The following is a 22,827-nucleotide window of genomic DNA, read 5'->3' as shown; positions in this document are numbered from 1 at the left end:
TATAGTTAATTAATTAATTAATTAATTAATGGTTAATTAATTGATTAAGAAACAATGGAGACTGTAAGTTAAAGGTCACCAATCTATCATGTCGTAGGAACTTCCCTTTATGACTAAAACGAAAGGAGAGGTTCTATTTCTGTAGAACAAATCAAGAATCAAGAAAGGAACTCTTACTTTTTTTATAGCATTTACATATACAATAGGATCCGGATATTGATCCAAGTCATCTAATTATTCTTTGTTTTGTAGTAATTATTTAAATGTATATTAAATGAGATTTAATATATGATTATTTAATTAATGTGTCAATTAAATTAAATAAGGGTTATTTAATTAATTAATACTAAGGGTATAAAGGAAAATTCTTGGAGAAAGGGTTAACCCTTCTCCATATAAATATATCTTTATAGCCCATTTAGAAGAAAAAAAATGTTTTTTATTACACAAAAACCTAGCTTCCAAACATCTAACTTCTCTCTATGAATTCTCTACCATTTTCCTCCTCAAAAGTTCTTGGAGACCACTCTTCCAAGTTCTTTGGAATCCTAGAGAAGAACCAAAGAACAAGCTAATTTTGTTGGTGATGTCTTTGTTCATTGGAGAAGTTCGAGATAATTGATAACGGTGGAAGAGGAAAGCTAGAGGAATCAACAAAGGTGAGTATTGATTTCTTCTCTACTTCCTATTTTCTAGAATGTTTATGTTTTTGTTTGATGTTTATCCTACAAATGCATATTTTATTTTACTTTTTTTGTTTCCATAAAAAACGAATGTCTAAAGGCATGGCATTCACACGCTTCCGCGATTCGATTCCTTCAATGTAGTCACCACATATTTATATGGATCTCTTGATGATATTTATATGAGAATTCCAGAAGGATTTAAAGTACCTGAAACATATAAATCAAATTTTTAAAAATTGTATTTAATAAAATTATAGAGATCATTTTGTGGATTGAAACAATGAGGAAGAATGTGGTACAATTGCTTAAGGGGATATTTATTGAAATAAGGATATCAAAATAATCCAATATGTCCGTGTGTTTTTATAAAGAAATCACAGTAAGAATTTCCTATTATAACTGTATATGTTGATGATTTATATATAATTGGAACTCCTGAAAAGCTTTCAAAGACAATATAATAACTTAAATAAGAATTTAAGATGAAAGATCTCGGAAAAATAAGATTTTGCCTTGGCTTGCAAATTGAGCATTTAACAGTTGAGATATTTATTCACCAGCCAACTTATATAGGAATTTTTTTTGAAAAAATTTGATATGGACAAAACACATCAATATAACATTCCAATGGAAGTTCGTTCACTAGATGTGAAGAAAGACATATTTCGACCTCGAGATGATAATGAAGAACTTCTTGGTCCTAAGTACCATATCTTAATGCAATTGGTGTACTTATGTATTTTGCTAATAATACAAGACCAAATATTACATTTTCAGTAAATTTATTAATAAGATATAGTTCTTTTCCAACAAAAAGACATTGGAACGAAATTAAACATATACTCTGTTATCTCCGAGGAATAATCGACATGAGTTTGTTTTATTCAAATAAATCAAATTTTGATCTAGTTAGCTATGCAAATTCTGGATATTATCAGATCCACACAAAGCTAAATTTCAAACAGGTTGTCTATTCACACATGGAGGAACCGCTATATCATGGCGATCGATGAACCAGACCATAACGGCCACTTCCTCAAATCATATTGAAATTATTTTGATTCACGAGGCCAGTCAAGAATGTATATGACTAACATCAATGACTCAGCACATTCGTGGAACATGTGGTTTGTCTTCTAGTAAAAATCTTCCAACGATATTATATGAAGACAACACAATATGCATATCCCAAATTAAAGGAGATAAAACAAAACATATTTCACCAAAGCTTTTTTATACTCATGATCTTGAAGAAAATGGTGACATCACTGTTTAACAAATTGGTTCGAAGGATAACATGACAAAATTATTTACAAAATCATTACCAACTGCAACCTTTGAAAAATTGGTATATAACATTGGAATGCGGAGACTCAGAGATTTCAAGTGATGTTTCCATGTTATATTTTTTTCAAGAGTATTAGATTATTTGAAATATGTACTATTTTTTCTTCACTAGGATTTTTCTTAGTAAAGTTTTAATGAGACATATTTCATATATAATAGGCATCTAAGAAGTAGTATTATAAATATATTAAATTAGGTGTAATGTAGATACCCATTATTAGTGTCCATTGGCCATGTGTCACTTATCCATTACCTCATGTGTTGTCCATGTGTCTCAAGATTACACACTATTAGTGTCCATGTAATCCATCTTCTACTTGCCAAATTGCCTATAAATAGTGACATTTAATGAGTTTGAAAGACAGATTGGAGAAAGTGGAGAAATTCATTCTTTGTTAATTTTTTATTTACTTTTTGTTATTTATTTATTTTATATATTTAAATATTATATTATATTTATTTTATTATATTTTTTTCATATCCATGTTTTCATGATGTAGTTGTCCTCTTTAAATTCACAACACTTATTGAATTATTTAAATATGTACTTGTTAAATGGAAGGATTGAACATTTTAAAGTTCCTCATAATTTTTATATGAAACAATTTTCCAACTATGTTTATTTAATGCCAAATTCACATACCAATTGATGAACGAATTCTCTTTATCGAAGCAAAAACTTCACATTCGTTTCTAATTTAACACTAACTAGCATCGTGATCTTTCCTATATTTTACAAACTTATTTCAAAAAAAAAATAAAAAAAAAATCAATTTATACACTTTAAATGAGATTGTATCCATTAATAATTATATTAGTTTAAATTCTAAACTTTAATATGTAAATCAATTTAACTATTAGCACGACATTTTAAAACCATTGATATATAACTTAGACATATAAGATTTCGTTAATTGCAAACATTAATGTGAATTAGAGAAATTTGCGAGAATTAAATAGATAATTGTGAGTTTTCATTAGATTCGATTGGTTTTTCATTTGCTTTTTCATTTGCTTTGTCTTTCTCAATTTTCTTCTATGTATTTTGAAAGAATTACAAGATCATTTTTCTTGGTATTTTTGTAGAATTTGTGGAGAAAAAAAATCTTATTTTAAATAGATACGAGTGAAGATAGCTACAAATCACTAACAACGAATATAAACTGTTTCAGTTACGAAAATTTTGATTCTAAATTGATAGAATTATTAGTTTGTGATTGAAAAATTTTTGCCAAAAGATTTTATATATTTTGAAATGTGGCCTTAACTAATTGTTATATATTTACAAATTAAATAATCTCTCAAAAGTTCGAAGCTCCCACATGGTAGTTCAATCACACTATTAAGTTCTTAACATTAATGCTCGTTTAGAGATGTTCATGGGTGGACGGGGACAAGGAAGTCTTCTTTGTTTCCATCGCTGCAAATTCTCCATGAGAATTGGAACAAGATTCCTCAGAAGGAATATGCAAGGATCGAGTTTCCCACAAGAAAAAAATTCCCCATCTTAGTTTTAACAAATTTTAATTTAATTTCATTGGATAGGTCATCAAATTATAAAAAATATATAATAGTTTCGTAAACTTTGAATGTAGTATCTAATAAGTATTTACACTTCAAAAATCCTTTCTTAACTCTCAATTTGGTGTATGATAAAATTTGTAGCTTTCTATTTAGTATATGATATTGACCTATCATTTAATAAAAAATCAACTAATCTTTTATACATAAAATTAAATTTCGTGAGACATATTTTGTATCTAATAGATTCATATATTTACATAAAAATATTGAATAGACCAATGGCCTATTAGATATAAAACGAAAAGCTCAATGACTTAATAGACATGAAATCGAAAGTATAAAGATTTATCAGATACTTTTGAAAGTTTAGACATTTAAAAAAACATAAAATTAAAAGTTAAATCCCTACTAGACAATCCAAAGTTGTAAATATATATGTATATATAGGGTAATTACAATGGATAACTGCTTTAAGGTTAATAATTAAGTGCATAGCAAAATTTTTTGAGAATCGCAAATACAGAAAAATCTATCCTTGTTATACTCTATCGTTGAAAAACTCTTATCAACGATATAGTCTATCACTGATAGGCTCAAGAGCATAATCCAAAGTTGAGATTAAATAATATTCATAGTTGCACACATTCTCCACCCCTATTTTTAGTTGAAAAATTGAACCATCAACTTTTAATATAGAAATTGATGTGTTAATTATTGAGTCAGGATCAAATTTGACAAACATTCGCACTTCTTTGAATCCACATCCGACCGTATTATAAAATTGTTCTATTGCAACCACCTCATCGAATAATTTTATGCAAATCAAGAGATTGATTATCCATAGACCCAAACATGATTCAATGTAGTTGCACCAAAATCAAACCATCCACACATAACATTAACAATGACCCCTCAAACTCAATACTCAAACTCATCTTATTAGAATCATAATCATGTATAATTAAAATCCTAACCCCCAAAATTATCATTAATAAAAATTAATTAATAAGTAACACGAACTCCTTGGTATCTAAGAATTTCCCCAATCAATTCTCCTTTACCAGACCCAACGTACCTTCCTTTAATCTCGCCGTCTCTGATGAACAAAAACGTCGGCACTTCCACCACATTCATGTCCTTCAGAAATTTCATACAGCTTTCATTTTCATCTCCGTTCATTCTAGCGAAAACCACCGTATCCATTTTCTTCGACAGCTTTATCACCGTCGGATACACCTTCACACACGGCCCACAGTGCTTCAATCCGACGTCTAACACGATCAGTTTGTGATCGTCTTTATGTTCTCCTATCAGCGTCTCTACATCTTCTCTGCTGTGTAATTGAACCACCGCCGAGTGGTTATCGCCGTAATACAGAACATCGCCTTCCAATTGATCGGGTCCGATTCCTTCTTCTTCGTGGATTTTCTCCATGTTTTTATAGAAACTGAAGTGAGGAACCTTTTCGATCTTCTCTCTGTTACAAAGCTCTTTCGTTTTCTCTGATTCGTCGCCCATTACTAAGATAAACTCCACATCGTTGCAAGTTTTGCTAAGACTGACCATGAATGGGTACATTCGACTGCTTTGAGCGCTGTGAGAGGCGGCGAATTCCACTACTACTAATTTACTTTTGGCCTTTTTTAGGGCTTCGTCGAATTCTTCCTTGCTGTGTACTTGTAGGACTCGTTCGTCGCTACTCTGCTTCTTCACGCTTGGGGCGGCGGTGGCCTGGATCCTGAGGGCGCGGCGGCGGAGTGGGGTAGTGATTAATCGTGGGGAAGAATAGTATGCAGAGATGGATGGGGCGGCGGGTTTGATTAGGTTGGGGATGAGGGAAGGGCGGGTGTTTTGGGTGTAGAGAGATGGAGCGGGTGAGAAGGAAGCCATAGGAGAACAGAGGACTCTGACTCTGAGAGCTTACAGAGAAGAAAATGCAAGGGAAGAAGGCTGTGTGGAGATATCATGAAATCTTTGTTAAAGAGGAGAGAGTTTTGGGAGAACCACACATTTTTCTTGTGGTTATGATTTGTCCAGAAAGAGATGTTTTGGGGATTTTTTTGGAAATAATATCTATCATGTCCAAAATGACTCATCGTAGGGAAAGAATTTTGAAAAAACCTGCTTCTCGAAAATTTTATTTTTGTACGTCTAACCCAATTATTCGATCGTGTTTTATCATGTGATAAATATATTCTTGAATTATTTTTCAAATATTTTAATTTTAATTTTTGTAATACAAAGGGGCTGAATTGAATTCACTTTGATTTTTTTTTTATGTGATGAAAATGAAATATATAAAGATTAGTGCATTTTGGATACATCCAAATATTGTTAACTTTAATTTGAGTAATATTTGGTGCACCTCAGGTTATACTCATCTTCATGTACATCTTCAAATCACAAAAAAAAAAAAAAAAAGGTAAAAATATATCTTTTAAATGAATAATTTATCACGTGAGAACTTGTGATTAGGCGTTTAGATAGGATGGAGCAAAATAAATACAACTCAAGATGCACTTAAGTATTTCCTTTTAATTTTAAGGATAAATCTAGGAACAAAAGTTTGGAAAATACTCTGATGCATCTTGAGCTGCATTCGATGCAGTCCATCAAAACGTTTAGTCACAAGTTGTCATGTGACAGTTTTTTTAGATATTTTTTTCTTTTATGATTGAATGGGATGTATGAATTGTACCCAAATATTCCTGTGATTATTCGATATTGGTTGATTCTAAGACTAACTAATAATTACAAATCAATCAATTTTATAATTAAAAAAACTAGAGTGATCCAACAAAAAAACAAAAATCAATCGGTTGGTTTTTAGACCGTTTGATATTATTTTTTTCCTTCCATTTTTTCATTTTCATTTTCGCTTTTGTTTTTAATTGGGCTTTTTTAACCCTTTTCAAATTAAAATGGGGCGAATTTCTTTTTTAATAATTTGAATTTGAATTTTTTTTTGTTGATTTTTTTTAACAAGAAACTTACATGCACCGTAATAATTTGTTCTGGTTCTAAATAACAAATTCACATGCACCAATAATTAAATACTAAAAGAGACCTAGGGCTAAGTTTAATTTTAAGGATATATATATACCCTCAATTTGCTTCAATTTTGACTTTTTCTTTTTTTCAATTAAAGTTAATTTAAAGTAATAATTTTTTGTTTCTCCAAATACAAACCCAAAATCCAATTTTAGACTAAAAAGGCAAACCAAATACAGACCAAATTCAAATTTTTAGTTTGGTTTTTCGGTCTTTTGTTACACTCCTAGGTATATTGTTAAAATATCGATATAGATATTATTGCAAATGAATAAATTTATCAAAATTATTTAAAAATTTGATTAAGTTGTTTTTACTTATAGACTTAGTTATATATATGTATTCATACTCATATTTGGGGTTAATATAACATATTTTACATATAAAAGATGTCAAAAGATATCGTTGAATTCTTAAATCAATGTTGAACATTTTAACTTATAGATATGCCGACATATATTTCAATCCTTTGTTGGTAATGCCTACTCGGCTTGGAGAGAAATATCATAAACAAACACTTAAATTTGTTTTCCTTTTTTCTAAATTTGGTTAGTGTGTCTATGTGCCATACGTATTAGAGACTTGGAAACTCCTATATTTTATGGACATGTGTTGCACAAAGGATATGTTAAACATTAATTATATAGAATCAATATAATTATAATATTGATACGAATTAATGCTCGACTTAGAATCAAGCTCATTTTTAAAGCATATAAATGCATATAAATTTAGAGACTTTAGATTCCCTTCTCGTATAAAAATGATATATATATTTTAGAAAAGTTATTTCAGTAAAATTTGTCTTATATATACTTCTTAGAAAAGATCCATCCATTTCCCAATTGTTCAAAAACTAATTATTTAAATGAACAAAAATTGAAAGCCTATAACATTTTAATTGAGAAAATATTAGTGATGTTCTGTTGCCTTCTTCTTGGCTTGTCTTTTGGTGGGAGAATATTCGGTGTCTAAATCTTCTCTGCCATAGAACCATATTTTTTACTCATCTCCTCAATGGTTTCAACAAAATTTATAGGATCAAGTGGAAATTTAGGGTACATTTGAAAACCATTAGCAAAATAGGGGTTGGGCAAAAAGTATTTATAAAATTAGAGTGAAATTTTTGTCTTATTCATAAAATTAATCGGGCTGGGCAAAAAGTATTTACAAAATTAGAGTGAAATTTTTATCTTATTCATTTCCAACTTTTATTTTATTTAAGAAAATGATGCAAACAATGGGGCTATCGCATCCCTGCAAAATCAAATGACTGCGATGATGAGTTTAATATAAGGCATCACAATTAATAATACGGGAGCGAAGAAAGGGCAGGTCAGCGCAATTACTCAAACGAACGCAAGTTGTATCAATTGTGGAGATGCTCATCTGATGGAAGAATGCCCAACAAACCCGCAGTCGGTATACTTCATGAGAGATAACCTCTATTCCAATACATATAACCCCGGGTGGCGAAACCACCCAAATTTTGCTTGGAAGAATCAACAACAAAATTTTCAACCTGTGGCGCAAAAAGAAGGGCCACCGGATTCTTTCAATGCAACAACGGTCAACTGAGCAATCAAACAAGTAGCTCACAACAACCACCACAATCCTCTTCTTTATAGAGCCTATTGAAGCAATATCTAGAGAAAAATGAGACGGTGCTTCAAAGTCAAGCCACGTCCATCTGCAATCTTGAATTACAGATGGGCCACAATTGCGAGTGAGCTGAAAAATAGACCGCAAGGAGCGTTGCCGAGCTCAACTGAGATCCTTCGCAATGCTGGGGGTAACGAGAAGGAACAATGCTTAGTAGTCTCCTTGCTAAGCAACAACATAACTGCAGAAGTAGGGGAGAAGAGCATTGCGACCAACTTAAATGCGGTGATAACTGAAGACCCGCTGAACTATAGTTTGGAGAAGCCCGAGAAAACAGACCCTGAAATTGCGTCCACCCTTAAGCCTTGGATTTTGAGACAAAAGAAGTCCAATCACAAGTAACTCCGTAAAGATTGAAAGAGGAACAAATTGAGGAAGAAAATATCGCAATAGTGGCTGCAGCGCAAAATGCTATGATCCCACTTAAAATGGGCGACCCAGGAATCTTCATGATCCCATGCTCTATCGGAGGGACCTTCAGTGGCCAGGCACTATGTGACCTTGGGGCAAATATAAACATAATGTCGTTGTCAATCTTCAAACAATTGAATGCCGGTACACTTATGCCCACAAAGGAAACTCTCCTGCTTGTGAACAGATCTCGAATATAACCTGAAGGGGAGTTGAAAAATGCCGCAATCTCAATCGATAAATTTATCCTGCCGGCAGACTTCCTCATTTTGGATTATAAAGCGGACGAAGATGCACCCATCATATTGGGACGACCATTCCTTTCAACCGGTCGCACTCAAATTGATGTGCTCAAGGGGGAAATTGTAATGAGCATTCATGGGAAAAAACTTTGGATTAAGGCAGTAAAGACCCTAAAAGACAAAGAAAAGAGAGAAAAGCCACCATAGACATGAACAAACCAGCCGGAAATAAGTGGTCCCTGCGTTATCAAATGATCGCAACTTATCAAGGACGCAAGTTTTGGGAAACCTTATTTATTCAACTATTTTCTCCACTACTCGGAATTTTTATTATCTTTTCAAATCCTTATCTATCCTTATTTTACTGTCACTATCTTTATTATAAAAAAAATGTGATAACAAGTTTTATTTTATTTAAAATAATTTGACCCTCTCTTTGTTTTTCTTGCAACGATCAAGGCGCTGGATTGCAGAGATATTACACAAAGAAGTATTTATCTTACTCCATCACCACAACCCAAAGAAGAGAGATCGCCACAAAGATGGATGCGTCAATACAATGCAGGCGACAGTGCAAAATTTGGGGGTGTACTCTTCCTTATCTTTATTTCCAATTTTGCGCTATCACATTGCATTTGAGTCTTCAAAGTTTTATAATCGCATCCTCTTTAATCACCGCAATCATTTGACATAGATAAATTTAGTGAGTTACTGCATTCTGTTTCTTTGCTATGTATGATTTCAATGATGAAAAATATGCTTCTATTTCTTTCGTATATATTAGAGTCAACTTAATCTTAAGATAGTCACCTCATGAAATATTTTTAGAAGTTAGGGGTTTGCTATCTTTCTTTCAAACTCTCTTTACAACGTATTTTAGAACATGGCATGACTTATTTTAATCTTTTGACAATGAGGACATTGCCGTATTTTAAATTTGGGGGTGAGGTATTTATTTTTGAACTTGCTATTTTCTTTCAGAAAAATGAGAATAACAACTCCACTGTCAACGCAATAGGAAACCCATGTTGATAAGAGTTAAGTTATGAAAGGCACTTACCAGTAGTTGGATGTCCGCATGACACACGTGGGGGTAAGCCAAAACGAAAGTAAGTCACCAGGATCAACACATAAATCAATGATCGCAACTCCACTGCCAAATCGGTATGAGTTTAGTCTGAGGAAGAATGCATTGCTCATAGTTGGATGTCCGCATGACACACGTGGGGGCAAGCCAAAACGAAGGCAAGGCACTTGGATCAGCGCAAGGTCAGAAAAAATAAGTAATGAAAAAAATTTTTGTGCAAGGATAAAATCATTTGACACCCCGATAGAAAATTTTCTTTTTGCAATAAATCATGCGATGTTCTGGAATTTAGTAAAGTCCTTTTGAAAGTTAAGTTTGCAGTCCCTAGGTCTTAGAAATATTTTAAGAAGAAACTTGAATAAGACTTAAGAAAATTCTAGTATATAGGATTTGAATGAAGTATCCTTGAGAAATCTAGGAAAAGAACTTTGCGGTGGACTTGCTAAAGGAATCTGGGGGTGTGATAACGTGCAGAAATGCACGTTATCATAGTGCTAAGTTCTTAAACAATGTTGGATTACGTTGATGAAATATATTACTTTGCGTCCATTAAGCATCAATTTCGTAATATTGTAGACGCATGCGTTCAGCACATTAGAACTATTGATTTTTGTATTTTTGTGCAGAATATGCGTTAACGCAATGCAAAGATTGTGATCATAGGAATTCATTGGTCGAGCGCAACTTCACCGCAAGGCTTTGCATTGATCGTGCTCGCAAATATTCGCCCGAGAAGGATCGCCGCAACTTGATCGGCATCGTGGGTGCATCTGGGTAAAAGGCCAATTAAGAGCGATGGGAAAGAAAGCTGATGACAGTCGAATCTAAATTAAGTTGACAGCCGATAACGGTCATAAAGTACATTCAGCTTTATTGGTAACAATCATTCGGCGCGTCAATCAGAAATTAAAGCTGTCCCATCTGTACAACCAGGAGAGAGAAGTCGTCTTTCACCATTGATGCTCTATAAATACCAAGTGCATTCTTCAGAAAAGGGGTTCACCGTTCACCGTTTAACAACCAGTTGCTTCTGTTCATAATTTTCCTTTCCATTTTAAGGCGAAGCAAGAGAAGAATGGTGGCGTCGGAGATCGCTCAGGGCAACTCAAGAGAGAACCTTGGGGCGTAAGAGCAGAAAATAGGCTGACTCTCATGAGAACGAGAATATCTTTAGAGAATGAGTAGAAACAGTGTAAACGTCTGGCAGCAAGAAATTGCTACCAGGCTCTTTATTATACTTGCATTGTTATTTATACTTCATCTTCATATCTATTCAATGGAAGTTCTATTTCTACATCTGCTCGCTCTCTTAATACGCATGAGTAGCTAAACTAGTTGAATGGGTTGAGAAGAACTAAGCTAACATGACCTAGGAAGTTCATTGCTTGCGATTGTCTTGTTTTATGCTGTGCAAAATACCCTTTAGAGTTACTCGAGAGAGAGTCTAAAGAAAAAACCTAATGTCTCGAGAGAGCTAGGTTAGAATCTGGACTCGAAAGAACAAGATTAGGCTTGCATAAACAAGAGATAGGGACTTAGAGATAATCTCTGTTTGTCAACTTGCATCACATGCATCCTAGGAATAGAAGTGATATTATGTGGTCGCATATTTGTGTGGATGTCATTTTGTCATTGCATAAATAGGAATAGAGGTTTATGTGTAAACCTTGTAGACTTATCGCATATATATCGCATGCATTCTAGCCTTAGAAGCCGTGGTATTCGCACCGAGAGGTGGTTTACTGTTGCATGCATGTTGCATGGTCGCAAGCATGAACGCATTTTAGGGAGTGTTAGCCGAACCCTTTCTCAACCCGTTCACTGCATATTCATCACATTTCCCATTTACCAAGTCTTTTCAAACTCCGTCGCATTTGTTATTTAATTTAATCAACGCAATCAACAAACCAAACATTTTATTTATTTTTCCGGTTACCGCAAAGTTTTCATCAAAATTATCAACGCAATCTATTTTTACAAGTCCCTGTGTTCGACCCTGGACTTACCAGGAAACTCAGAGGAATTTACACTTGAATTCTGCTGGGGAAACTTGAGTGCATAATGCAATTCCATCAATGCATATAATCCATATTTCCACTTCATAAACACGAGCATCAACAACTTCCTCCCTCGCATTTGCCTTAAAATGAAAGAAAACTATGAACAAAAGCGTGCAACTGAAGTATGAAATCTCTAACTGTTGAACTTGTCAACCCCATCTCTGAAGAATGCCCTTGGTATTTATAGAGCATCCATGGTGAAGGGCGGATGGGACAGTTTTAATTCCTGGCTGATGCGCCGAATAATTGTCACCGAAAAGCTGAATGTACTTTGTAACCGTTATTGGCTGTCAACTTAATCGGATTCGATTGTTATCAGCTTTCTATCCCATCGCGATTGATTAGTCTTTCACCCAGATGCGCCCACCATGTTGCGTTGAACAAGTTGCGACGATCCTTCTTAGACGAATGTTTGCGAACACAATCATCGTAAAGCCTTGCGGTGAAGTTGCGCTTGACTAATGATTTCCTATGACCGCAATTCTTGCATTGCGTTAACGCATATTCTGCACAAAAATACAAAAATCAACTGTTCTAATGCGTTAAACGCATGCGACCACAATATTATGAAATTGATGCTTAATGGACGCAAATTAACATATTTCGTCAACGCAATCCAACATTGTTTAAGAACTTAGCACTATGATAACGTGCATTTCTACCCGTTATCAATACTAAACGATGACATGAAGCGCTAGACGATGGTGTTAAGTGATAGATTGGTTCTATACGTTAGAACTAAGCGATAGCTATGCGGTGGAGTTGAGCGATCGTGTAGTTTTACACAATAGCTAAGCGATCGTTTAGCTTCAGCAGTCACTAAGCGATCATGTAGTTTTATGCGATAAAGCTAAAGATCGTTTAGATGAGGCAAACACTAAGCGATCGTGTAGTCCTTTCATAATATAAGACGATGAAGCAAGATGATAACCTTCAGTGCTACACGATCGGCCTTTGCAAGATTTTGAGGTTGGACCGAGAGTAGCCAATTTGACCAGTTTTCTCAAGGTCCAATCCGGTTCAGCCTCAAAGTATTTTGGCTGTTCCGGTTCAGACTTTGATGATCCAGTTCAGACTCAACCAGTCTGATTCAAGATGTTTGGGTTCGATTTAGAGCGATTCGAGCAGTTCTAAGTTGGTTTTGAAGCTGATTTGTAATAGTTAGGCTTGTACTTGATTGCTTTTGCCAAAACTAAAACCATATCAGTTTGTGTTTAATTATTTATGCATTTTATGTATGTTATAATTAAATAAATCTTGTATGTGCATATAGTATACCATTTAGATTTAAAATCTCACCATAGAAAGCATGTTACATGCACTGAAAGTATGTTATAATTGTTATAATATATAGTATGCATGTTAGGGTTTCTTGTATTTAATATAAATGTTATATTAAATGTTAAATACCTCATGTATGTTATGGATGAATAACATGTCTAAAGTTTTATAAGTTGTTATAAAATTGGGTTACACATTTAAAATCCATAAATAACAGTTGCATGCTCACGTAGGTTGACCACTTGTTTTAATTGTTAAAACTTATAAAACCTAGGTTACAAACTCAACAGGTATATAATCCTCTCTAAGACTAGGGGTACTTAAGTTGACGGGTTACGGAACACCTCCTACCCGAGGATTATGGCCGAATTATTGAGCGTTGGTAATCGGTTTTATTAGTATACGTGAGTGATATGAGGTAATAAAATGGTTTATCACCTAGATATCGTAGGTTAAAATCCAATTATAAGAGTTATACTTAGATAAACCACATAGACTTTGGGTTGTTTTATTAGCCGAAAAGAACCTAAGTATAAATCTACCTAAATAAAACACTTCAGTGGCAGTTTAATAACTTCTATATGATAGAGTTATTAGAAAACTTCAGTGGGAGATTAATACATATATGATACGTTATTTTTAGCTCTCACGTCTCTAAGAGTTCACAATCCAGATTTAAGTGGTACTTCGTGTCACCCTGGAAGTGACCTCCATTTGGAAAGTATTTTTTAGCTTAAATCTAGATTTCGGTGAATAAAGGGAAGTTGTTCAAACATAAGTCTATTATTCAATATAAAGATTTCAACTTCCACGTCTCCACATAGTTTACGCCATGAGATTCATATGATACTTTGTGTCACCCTGGAAGTGACCTCCATTCGGAAAGTGTTTTGTATGAGTCAATATCAAGGTAAATAGAGGAAGTAGTTCATAGTAAAGGATATATGTCTATATATCCTACGGTCTCCTCCATTAGTCTGAACTGTGAGATTCTTATGTTTCATCTGCTGGTTTGCTTTAGGCGGCCCTTTGCTAGTCGTTTAACGATGGCTATCCCCTTGGAGGGTTGTAACATAGGATTCAGAACAATACAGGCTTCAATAAAATGAATAGGGTCTTATAGTTCTGTCTTTGATGTTGTCTTCTATTTCAGAGGCGGGTTCATACCGTTCTATAGGATCTGAAAATGGCGGATCACACTTACAAGAATTACTAAGTTGTTAGTAAAGATCTTGACCGAAAACGATAACTTAATGACTATAGGAATAAGAGTTATTCTAGAGATAGTGTTTGGTCAAAATTGTTTGTTTTAGCGAAGGAGTATATGACTGCCCCTCGGTAGCATATATTCCGACTTAATAAAATATCGTTGTAAATAAATAATGGTTATGAGTACATTATTAATTTTTGCTAAAACTTGATCTTGGATTTAGTTACAATTTGCTAATTAGAATTTGTTTGAATTTTATCAGCATGTCGAATTCTAGAATACTCACTTCTGATATTATTAACAGTAAAATCAATCAGCAAACAAATTACTAGTGGTTGATTACACCAGCAAAGTTTTAACAGAAGATTGTCCTTTATCTCTCAACCCATCTAAAATTATGAATTATGTAGATGAGACTATTGAATTCGAACAACAAGATAAATATGATTTACTTGTTATCGAAGCATGTTTAGTGAAAAACGATAAAATCTGGATAATTGATTCAGGTGTCACTAATCATGTATGTACTATCTCACAGGAAACAAGTTCTTGGAGACAGTTGACAGAAGGTGAAATAGTCTTTAAGATAGGGACCAGGGAGATTGTTTCAGGTAAAGTAGTGGGAGATATGAAGTTATTTATAGAAGATAAGTACATTTATTTGAAAAATGTATATTATATTCCTACTATGAAAATGAATCTAATTTCTTTCTCTTGTTTGCTAGAAAAAAATTATAAAGTTGATTTCGAAAATGGTGAAATGTTCACCAAAATGGGAAATAAACAGATTTACTCTGCAAAATTAGAAAATAACTTGTACATGTTAAAACCAACTAAGGTCAAAGCTGTTTTGAACATAGAGATGTTTAAAACTGCTGGAACTCATAAGAAGAGGAAGATTTCTCCAAATGCCTATCTTTGGCACTTGAGACTGGGTCACATAAATCTCAACAGGATTGAGAGATTGGTTAAGAACGGTCTTTTAAACAAGTTGGAAGACAGTTCATTACCACCATGTGAGTCCTGTCTTGAGGGTAAAATGAAAAAAGATCTTTTTCTGGAAAAGGTCTTAGAGCCAAAGAAACCCTAGAGTTGATTCACTCAGACCTTTGTGGGCCTCTAAATGTTAGAGCAAGAGGAGGGTATGAATATTTCATCAGTTTTGTAGATGATTATTCCAAGTATGGGCGTATTTACCTCATGCACCAAAAGTCTGAAACTTTTGAATAGTTCAAAGAGTATAAGGTTGAGATTGATAACCAATTAGGTAAAAAGATTAAAACACTATGATTGGATCGAGGTGGTGAGTATTTAGACACAAAACTCCAGAACTATTTAATAGAACATGGAATTCAGTCTCAACTTACAGCCCCTGGCACACCTCAGCAGAATGGTATGGTAGAAAGGAGAAACAGAACCTTGTTGGACATGGTTCGTTCCATGATGAGTTACGCTCAGATACTAAATTCTTTTTGGGGAAACGCAGTTGGGACTGCGGTGTATATTTTGAACACGGCTCCCTCGAAAAGTGTTTTTGAAACACCCTACGAGCTCTTGAGAGAATGTAAAGGAAATTTATATCACTTCAGAATTTGAGGTTGTCCAGCACATATGTTGGTACAAAATCCTAAAAAGTTGGAACACCATTCAAAAGTATGTCTATTTGTAGGCTACCCAAAAGAAATAAAAGGTGGTCTCTTTTATGATTCTTAAGAAGATAAAGTGTTTGTACTGACAAATGCAACCTTCCTGGAAGAAGATTATATAAAGAACCATTAACCTTGCAGTAAGCTAGTAATAGAAGAAATTTCCAGAGAAACGAAAAACGTATCAACAAGAGTTGTTGATCGAGCAGGTCCTTCAACAAAAGTTGTTGATAAAGCAGGTCCATCAACAAGAGTTGTTAATGAAACTGATACTTCACATCCTTCTCAAGAGTTGAGAATGCCTCGTCGTAGTGGGAGGGTTGTGCAATAGCCTGACTGGTACATGGGTTTAACTAAAACTCAAGTCATCATACCAGATGATTTAGAGGATCCATTGTCTTTTTATCAAGCAATAAACGATGTGGACAAAGACCAATGGATTAAAGCCATGGACCTTGAAATGGAATCTACATATTTCAATTCTGACTGAGATCTTGTAGACCAACCTAAAGGGGTAAAACCCATCGATTGTAAATAGATCTATAAGAGAAAACGAGACCAAGTTGGTAAGGTACAGACCTATAAAGCTAGACTTGAGGCAAAAGGGTTACCCCAAAAAAAGGGGTTAGATTTTGAAGAAACCTTCTCTCCAGTTGCCATGATAAAGTCTATTAGAATACTCTTGTCCATAGCCACATTTTATGATTATGAAATATGGCAAATGGATGTCAAGACAGCTTTTCTGAATGGCTATCTTGAAGAGAGTATCTATATGTCTCAACCAGAAGGGTTTATACAGCAGGGTCAAGAACAAAAGATTTGCAAGCTTAATCGATTCATTTATGGATTAAAAAAGCTTCTAGATCTTGGAATATGAGATTTGACGCTGCGATCAAATCTTATGGCTTTGAACAAAATATTGACGAATCTTGTGTATACAAGCTTAATTGTGTTGTTGATGATATTCTACTCATTGGGAATGAGGTAGAATATCTAGCTGATGTTAAGAGATGGCTGGCTTCGCAATTACAAATGAAAGATTTGGGAGAAGCACCATATGTTATTGGAATCTAAATAGTTTGGAATCGCAAGAACAGAATTTTGACGTTATCTCAAGCATCTTATATAGACAAGATGTTGTTTAGATATAAAATGCAAAATTCCAAGAAAGGATCTTTACTTTTCAAGCATGGAACTCACCTGTCTAAGGAACAGAGTCCTAAGACACCTCAAAAGGTTGAGGAGATGAATCGAATTCCATATGCATCTACAGTTAGGAATTTGATGTATGCAATGCTCTGTACACGTCCCGATATATGCTATGCCATAGGAATTGTCAACAGATTTCAGTCCAATCTTGGTCATGACCATTGGACTGTTGTTAAAAACATTCTTAAGTATCTTCGGAGAACGAGAGATTATATGATTGTGTATGGTCCTAAGGATCTGATCCTTACTAGATACACTAATTCTGACTTTCAGACCGATATTGATTCGAGGAAATCAACTTCGGGGTTAGTATTCAGTCTTAACGGAGGAGCAGTTGTGTGGAGGAGCATCAAGCAGAGTTGTATTGTGGATTCCATAATAGAAGCTGAGTATGTAGCTGCAAGCAAAGCAGCAAAAGAAGCAATATGGCTCAGAAAGTTCTTGATAGATCTGAAAGTAGTTCCTAATATGCACCTGCCTGTCACTCTCTATTGTGACAACAGTGAAGTAGTTACAGATTCAAAAGAACCACGAAGCCATAAAATGGGAAAGCATATTGAACGGAAGTATCGTCTCCTCAGGGAGATTGTACACAGAGAAGACGTCATCATTACCCAGATTGCTTTCAAAGACAACTTAGCTTATCTATTTACAAAGGCTCTCTCGACTAAAGTATTCTAGGGTCACTTAGTAGGACCAGGTCTACAAGTTTTGTATCACTAGGGTAAATGGGAGAATTTTTGGGTATTGTAATGCCCTAGTTTATTGTATTTGTACATTTATTCTCTCCGTGTAAACTCAACATTGTACATATTTGTATATATTGATCCATTGGAGTTTTAGTCCAAGTGGGAGTATTGTTGGATTTTATGTCCTAAAAACTCGCAGTTTGTAAAATAATAAACGTCTTTTATAATCAATATACTTGTTATTGATTTCATAAATTGTATGAAAGTCTAAATCCAATAAATTAAAACTCATGACTATTGTATGAGTACTTGAACTTTATGTGGAGACATAAGAGTGGATCGGGTTCGAGTAGTCAAAATGATCTATGGTACATGAATAAGGTTGGGTACCTTATTCTAGTAACACCATTGGATGCGGCCAACTCTGTAATTGTTACAAAGAGTTGTAAAGTGCTACATACGATGTGATCCTAATTCGTACATGTTATGACATGAGGAGTGGGGGCGTCTTATGCAATGAGTTTGCATAAGATCAGGACCAAGAAATAAGTCACTTTTACTTTATAACGTTGTTTACTATTTAAGACTGACTATTTCACCTAGATGACCTAGGTAACTCGATTTTAATCCTAAGCTAACTATGAACTCTTGTTTATTCGGGATTGCCCTTAGATTTTCATAGTTGAGGGTTGGCTTAACAGCGCCGACTCAATAAAACTCCCATTTCAGGGGTAAGACCGGATAGATAGCTGAGGACGTAGGGTGCAAGACGAAGTTCACACCTAACTGATTTAGGGATAGGAGAAAGGTTGTTTTCTTAAGTACTGAATCCAGGTCTTGAACAAAGGGCCCCACCCTCTCACTGAGCTGAGAAAGTTTGGTTTAGTGATTGGATCATAAACCAGTTGTTCATTAGAGGATAGTAGGAACTTGAGGAATAAGATGTAATCTCGGGGGTAAAACAAATATTTGATCCAGCCGTTATTACGAACAAATTGTGAATGGTCGACTTGCTAATTATGGTTAAATCATGTGGACATAATATATCTACAGTGTGGGGAGTGCAACTATGGGCTTTAGTGAAGTGACTCATTAGTTAACAAATGGAGATTAATTTGGTATAATGAGTTTAGCCAATTAATCTTGGATCGTTGGAGCCCATGATCTGTAGGTCCACGAGATCCCCTTACTAGCTCGCAACGGACTAGCTCTAGAATAGCATGATAAGTTAATTTAAAACGTTCAAATTAGAATTAAGGGAATTAGAAATTATATGAGATATAATTACATGTTTAATTTTGGAATTAAACGGAATAGGAGAATTTATATATTTAAATATATAAAGATGGATATATGTTAAAATTAATTTAATATTTGATATTAAATTAATTAAGTTTTATTTAATAATTAATTTATGAAATTAATTAAAATTTTTATTTTTAAAAAATCAAAATAGATTTAATAAAATCAAAATTTGATTTTTTGAGATAAAATTGAAAAAGGAAAAGAAAACAAAACACTTAAATAGAAAATGAAGTTTTTCCATTATTCATCTTTTGAAGTAGCTCACACAAGAAGCAATATCTTTGCCTTGTCTTCTCCAAGCATGAGCTGCAACTCATTCAACTCCTTTGCATGTTGATCTGCAATATAATGAAAAGGTTAGAGTGAAAATCGGGCATGTAATCTATAGAGATTTTGAGAGAAAAATTGGTTTGAAGAAAGAGTTCTTCAGCTAGTTTTTTGCAGTGAGCATTTCTCTTTCTACCCTTGATTCAAGCTTGTTTTGAGTCCCACAAATCAATCTAGAGCACCAATAGAATAGTGGGGAAGATCTTGAGGTGGTTTATAACAAGATTTGGAGAAGATAGCAGCTAGTGAAGGAGCTTTGAAGAAGTTCTAAGAGGTATGTCTTGAAACTCACTTGTTTCTGCAAAAGCATGCTTTATGTTTTGCCAAAATTAGTGAATTTGAGTGTTTAGATGATCTTTGTGCTTCTGCTACTGTTGATACAATCCTACATAGTCTGCAATATATTGAAGAGATTGGAGTGATTTTGAGGAAGGTAATCAAAAGAATTTCTCTGAAAAATTCGTGTGAAGAAGCTGTTCTTCTGCTGGGTTGCTGCAATAAGCTTGTCTCCAAATTTCCTTGATTCCAGCTTATTTTGTGTCTCACACCTCAATCTAGAGCACCAAGAGAATAGTATGGAAGATCTTGGGGTGGTCTACAACAAGATTCAAAGGAGATTTGCAGCTGGATTCAAGCCTGAGGAAGTTCTACAAAGGTATGTCATGAAACCCATTTATTTCTGTCGAAGCATGCTTTCATTTCTGCCAAAATTAATGAATTAGAGTGCTTATAGATCCTGGTCACTTCCGCTGCACGATGGTACGTTCCAACAAGTCGTACGCTACTTTACATGCATATGGTGAAGCGTTAAAAATGGAGAATCCAGGTACAAGATTTGAAATCGAACTTGAAAATGATATGCATTTCAAGTACATGTTTATGGCATTAGGGCCTTGTATTGGAGGTTTTACAAGTTTTTGGCCTATGATAATTGTTGATGGATCGCATTTGAAAGGAAAATACAAAGGGACCATGTTGGTCGGCGTTTCCATAGACGGTAACAACCAAGCATATCCACTAGCATATGCCATAGTGGACAATGAAACTAATCGAGCTTGGAAGTGGTTTATATCGAATTTGATGTGTGTCATTGGAGAGCCCCCTAACTTGGTATTTATGTTTGATCGAGCGGTATCTATTGGCAATGCCATTCGTGCAGTCTTTCCTATGGAATTTCATGGATTGTGCACATACCACATAGAAAATAATATTCTTTCTAACTTTAAGGACAATATGATTGTTGGAATGATCAAAGATGCAGCCAGGGCGGGTAGGTGACCTAGGTACAGGTTGGGTGGGTGACCGAGGCGGGATGGGTTACATGGGGATCTTGTCGCCTTAAACACCATGGAACCCTTCATATATTGTAATAGAGACAAAGTGGTTGACAATTGTGCTTTGATGTCTCTCATGTCCATCTCCAACTTCGATACACGGCCATCCAAGCTCGATATTGAGCTGTCAATACTCCGCAAGTATTATACAAGAGAATCAACATTGGTTCCCTCTTTGTTGCCCAAAACCTCAGGCTCAGAACGATCCTCCTCAGGGATAAAACGCTCTTCCTCAAGCTCAGGACGTACGTCACTCACCAGCACATCATGAAACATATCCTCGTTGGGGATGTAAGAAGACTGGTGGATGTTCATGTCCGCATTAGATTCGTCATCCCTCACTCCACCTTTTGAATTATCCTACTCATCACCTTCCCCACCTTCAAAACTATCGTCTGAACTACTGCCACTCTCTGAACTACTAGAGGTCCCTGAACTCTCGGTGTCGGAGTGTACTTGTCTTACAATTCGTCTATCAATTGGGGTGTCCCGAAACTCCTTCTCAGCATCAAACATGACAAGACCCTCTTTGACTTTTGTCTGTATTAAGGATCCAACCCAGTAAGATAGTCTACATTTAACAACCGAATAAACATATTGTGGTTAGATTATACTTACATTTTGATAATAAAAACGTCTCTCTCGAGTACTTTGAATGACACTGAGTAGGAGCATGACCACCGTAATATACAAGGCACAACTACCTTGCTCTTTCGAGTGGCAATGTTCCTTGTTGTCGACGATAGGATCTCGTACGTCCACACCTAAATATGAAACAACTCGTATTTATAACTATGTTAATGTTAAACCAAAGATAAAATTAAGTTAAGTAACATCTACCTGAAATGCTTGGAGAAATCCACGGAGTGAGTATTTTACAACATAATTTTTATTTCCCCTCACCTTCTCCTTGTATAAACAAACCTTATCATTCAGTGCAGTCTTGAGGGCGTCGAGTGTCCTCTGCCAAATAATTATACTCCAATCAAGACTGTTGTAATAGTCTATGTCTTCAACATCTTCAAAAAGAGTACGATCGACAACCACTCTTTTGCATGTTCTTACCCATCATTGCAACCTTTGTAATATACTAGGGTGATTTTAACTGCATCGTCATCGTTTTCAAATACCAAATTCTTGTATTCTTCTTCCAATAAATTCAGGTAGAATGCGTCTGAGGTCGATCGATTACCAAAGTACCTTGTCGCAAGTTCTTGTGAGGACTCCTCACTCCGTACAACTCGCATAGGGGACCACCACAAACCAGTTATCAATAAAAAAATCGTCCTTCGAAAATGTGACAACCTTTCCTCTGACAAGGAAACTAATCGAGTTCGCTCCTTGCATCTTTACTTCCCTCAATAACATATGGTGGATAAGTGGGTTGTTGAATACAAATTCAATGTCTACAAATCCCCAGAAACTATTCTCTTGAACATCTCTAACTGCCTTCTGGTAAGCTTCTTCTTCACAATCTTGTTGGCATTCGCAACGTGGGCCATACTCATTATTTTTCCGGGAAACCTATCAGCTTCACGTATTTTCAAAGCTTTTGATATCTTGAATTACTCTTGCATTGTATGAATATTCAATTTATCAGTTAGCAGGTTCGTACTTAAAGAATCACTAACAATACATACTATTAAAGTCTCGCTCTTGCCAATCTCACTTAACTCGCTTATCTCGCTCTCGCCCGTCTCGCTAACGCCAATCTCGCTTATGTCGCTCTCGCAAAATTCGCTCTCTACCTTGTCTG

General features: G+C 34.9%; 2 protein-coding genes across 2 annotated transcripts; one reads left to right on the top strand and one right to left on the bottom strand.

The window, feature by feature from the left end:
* Window positions 1-4,368: 4,368 nt before the first annotated feature.
* Window positions 4,369-5,641, bottom strand: LOC120076841 (thioredoxin-like protein CDSP32, chloroplastic). Its single transcript, XM_039030783.2, has one exon. The coding sequence runs from the start codon at window positions 5,445-5,447 to the stop codon at window positions 4,560-4,562; it is 888 nt and encodes a 295-aa protein (XP_038886711.1). The 5' UTR covers window positions 5,448-5,641; the 3' UTR covers window positions 4,369-4,559.
* Window positions 5,642-20,493: 14,852 nt separating this feature from the next.
* On the top strand, window positions 20,494-21,015 carry LOC150036407 (protein FAR-RED IMPAIRED RESPONSE 1-like). The gene has a single exon (XM_090312826.1). The coding sequence runs from the start codon at window positions 20,494-20,496 to the stop codon at window positions 21,013-21,015; it is 522 nt and encodes a 173-aa protein (XP_090168952.1).
* Window positions 21,016-22,827: the final 1,812 nt, after the last annotated feature.

The sequence above is a fragment of the Benincasa hispida genome, chromosome 4 (assembly GCF_027475165.1).
Source record: "Benincasa hispida cultivar pf3 chromosome 4, pf3_genome.v1.1, whole genome shotgun sequence".
Taxonomy (NCBI): domain Eukaryota; kingdom Viridiplantae; phylum Streptophyta; class Magnoliopsida; order Cucurbitales; family Cucurbitaceae; genus Benincasa; species Benincasa hispida.
This window is presented reverse-complemented; position numbering and strand designations above follow the sequence as displayed.

Coding starts and splice junctions, on each gene's coding strand:
- LOC120076841 (XM_039030783.2), bottom strand. CDS start 5,447: ATGGCTTCCTTCTCACCCGCTCCATCTCTCTACACCCAAAACACCCGC.
- LOC150036407 (XM_090312826.1), top strand. CDS start 20,494: ATGGTACGTTCCAACAAGTCGTACGCTACTTTACATGCATATGGTGAA.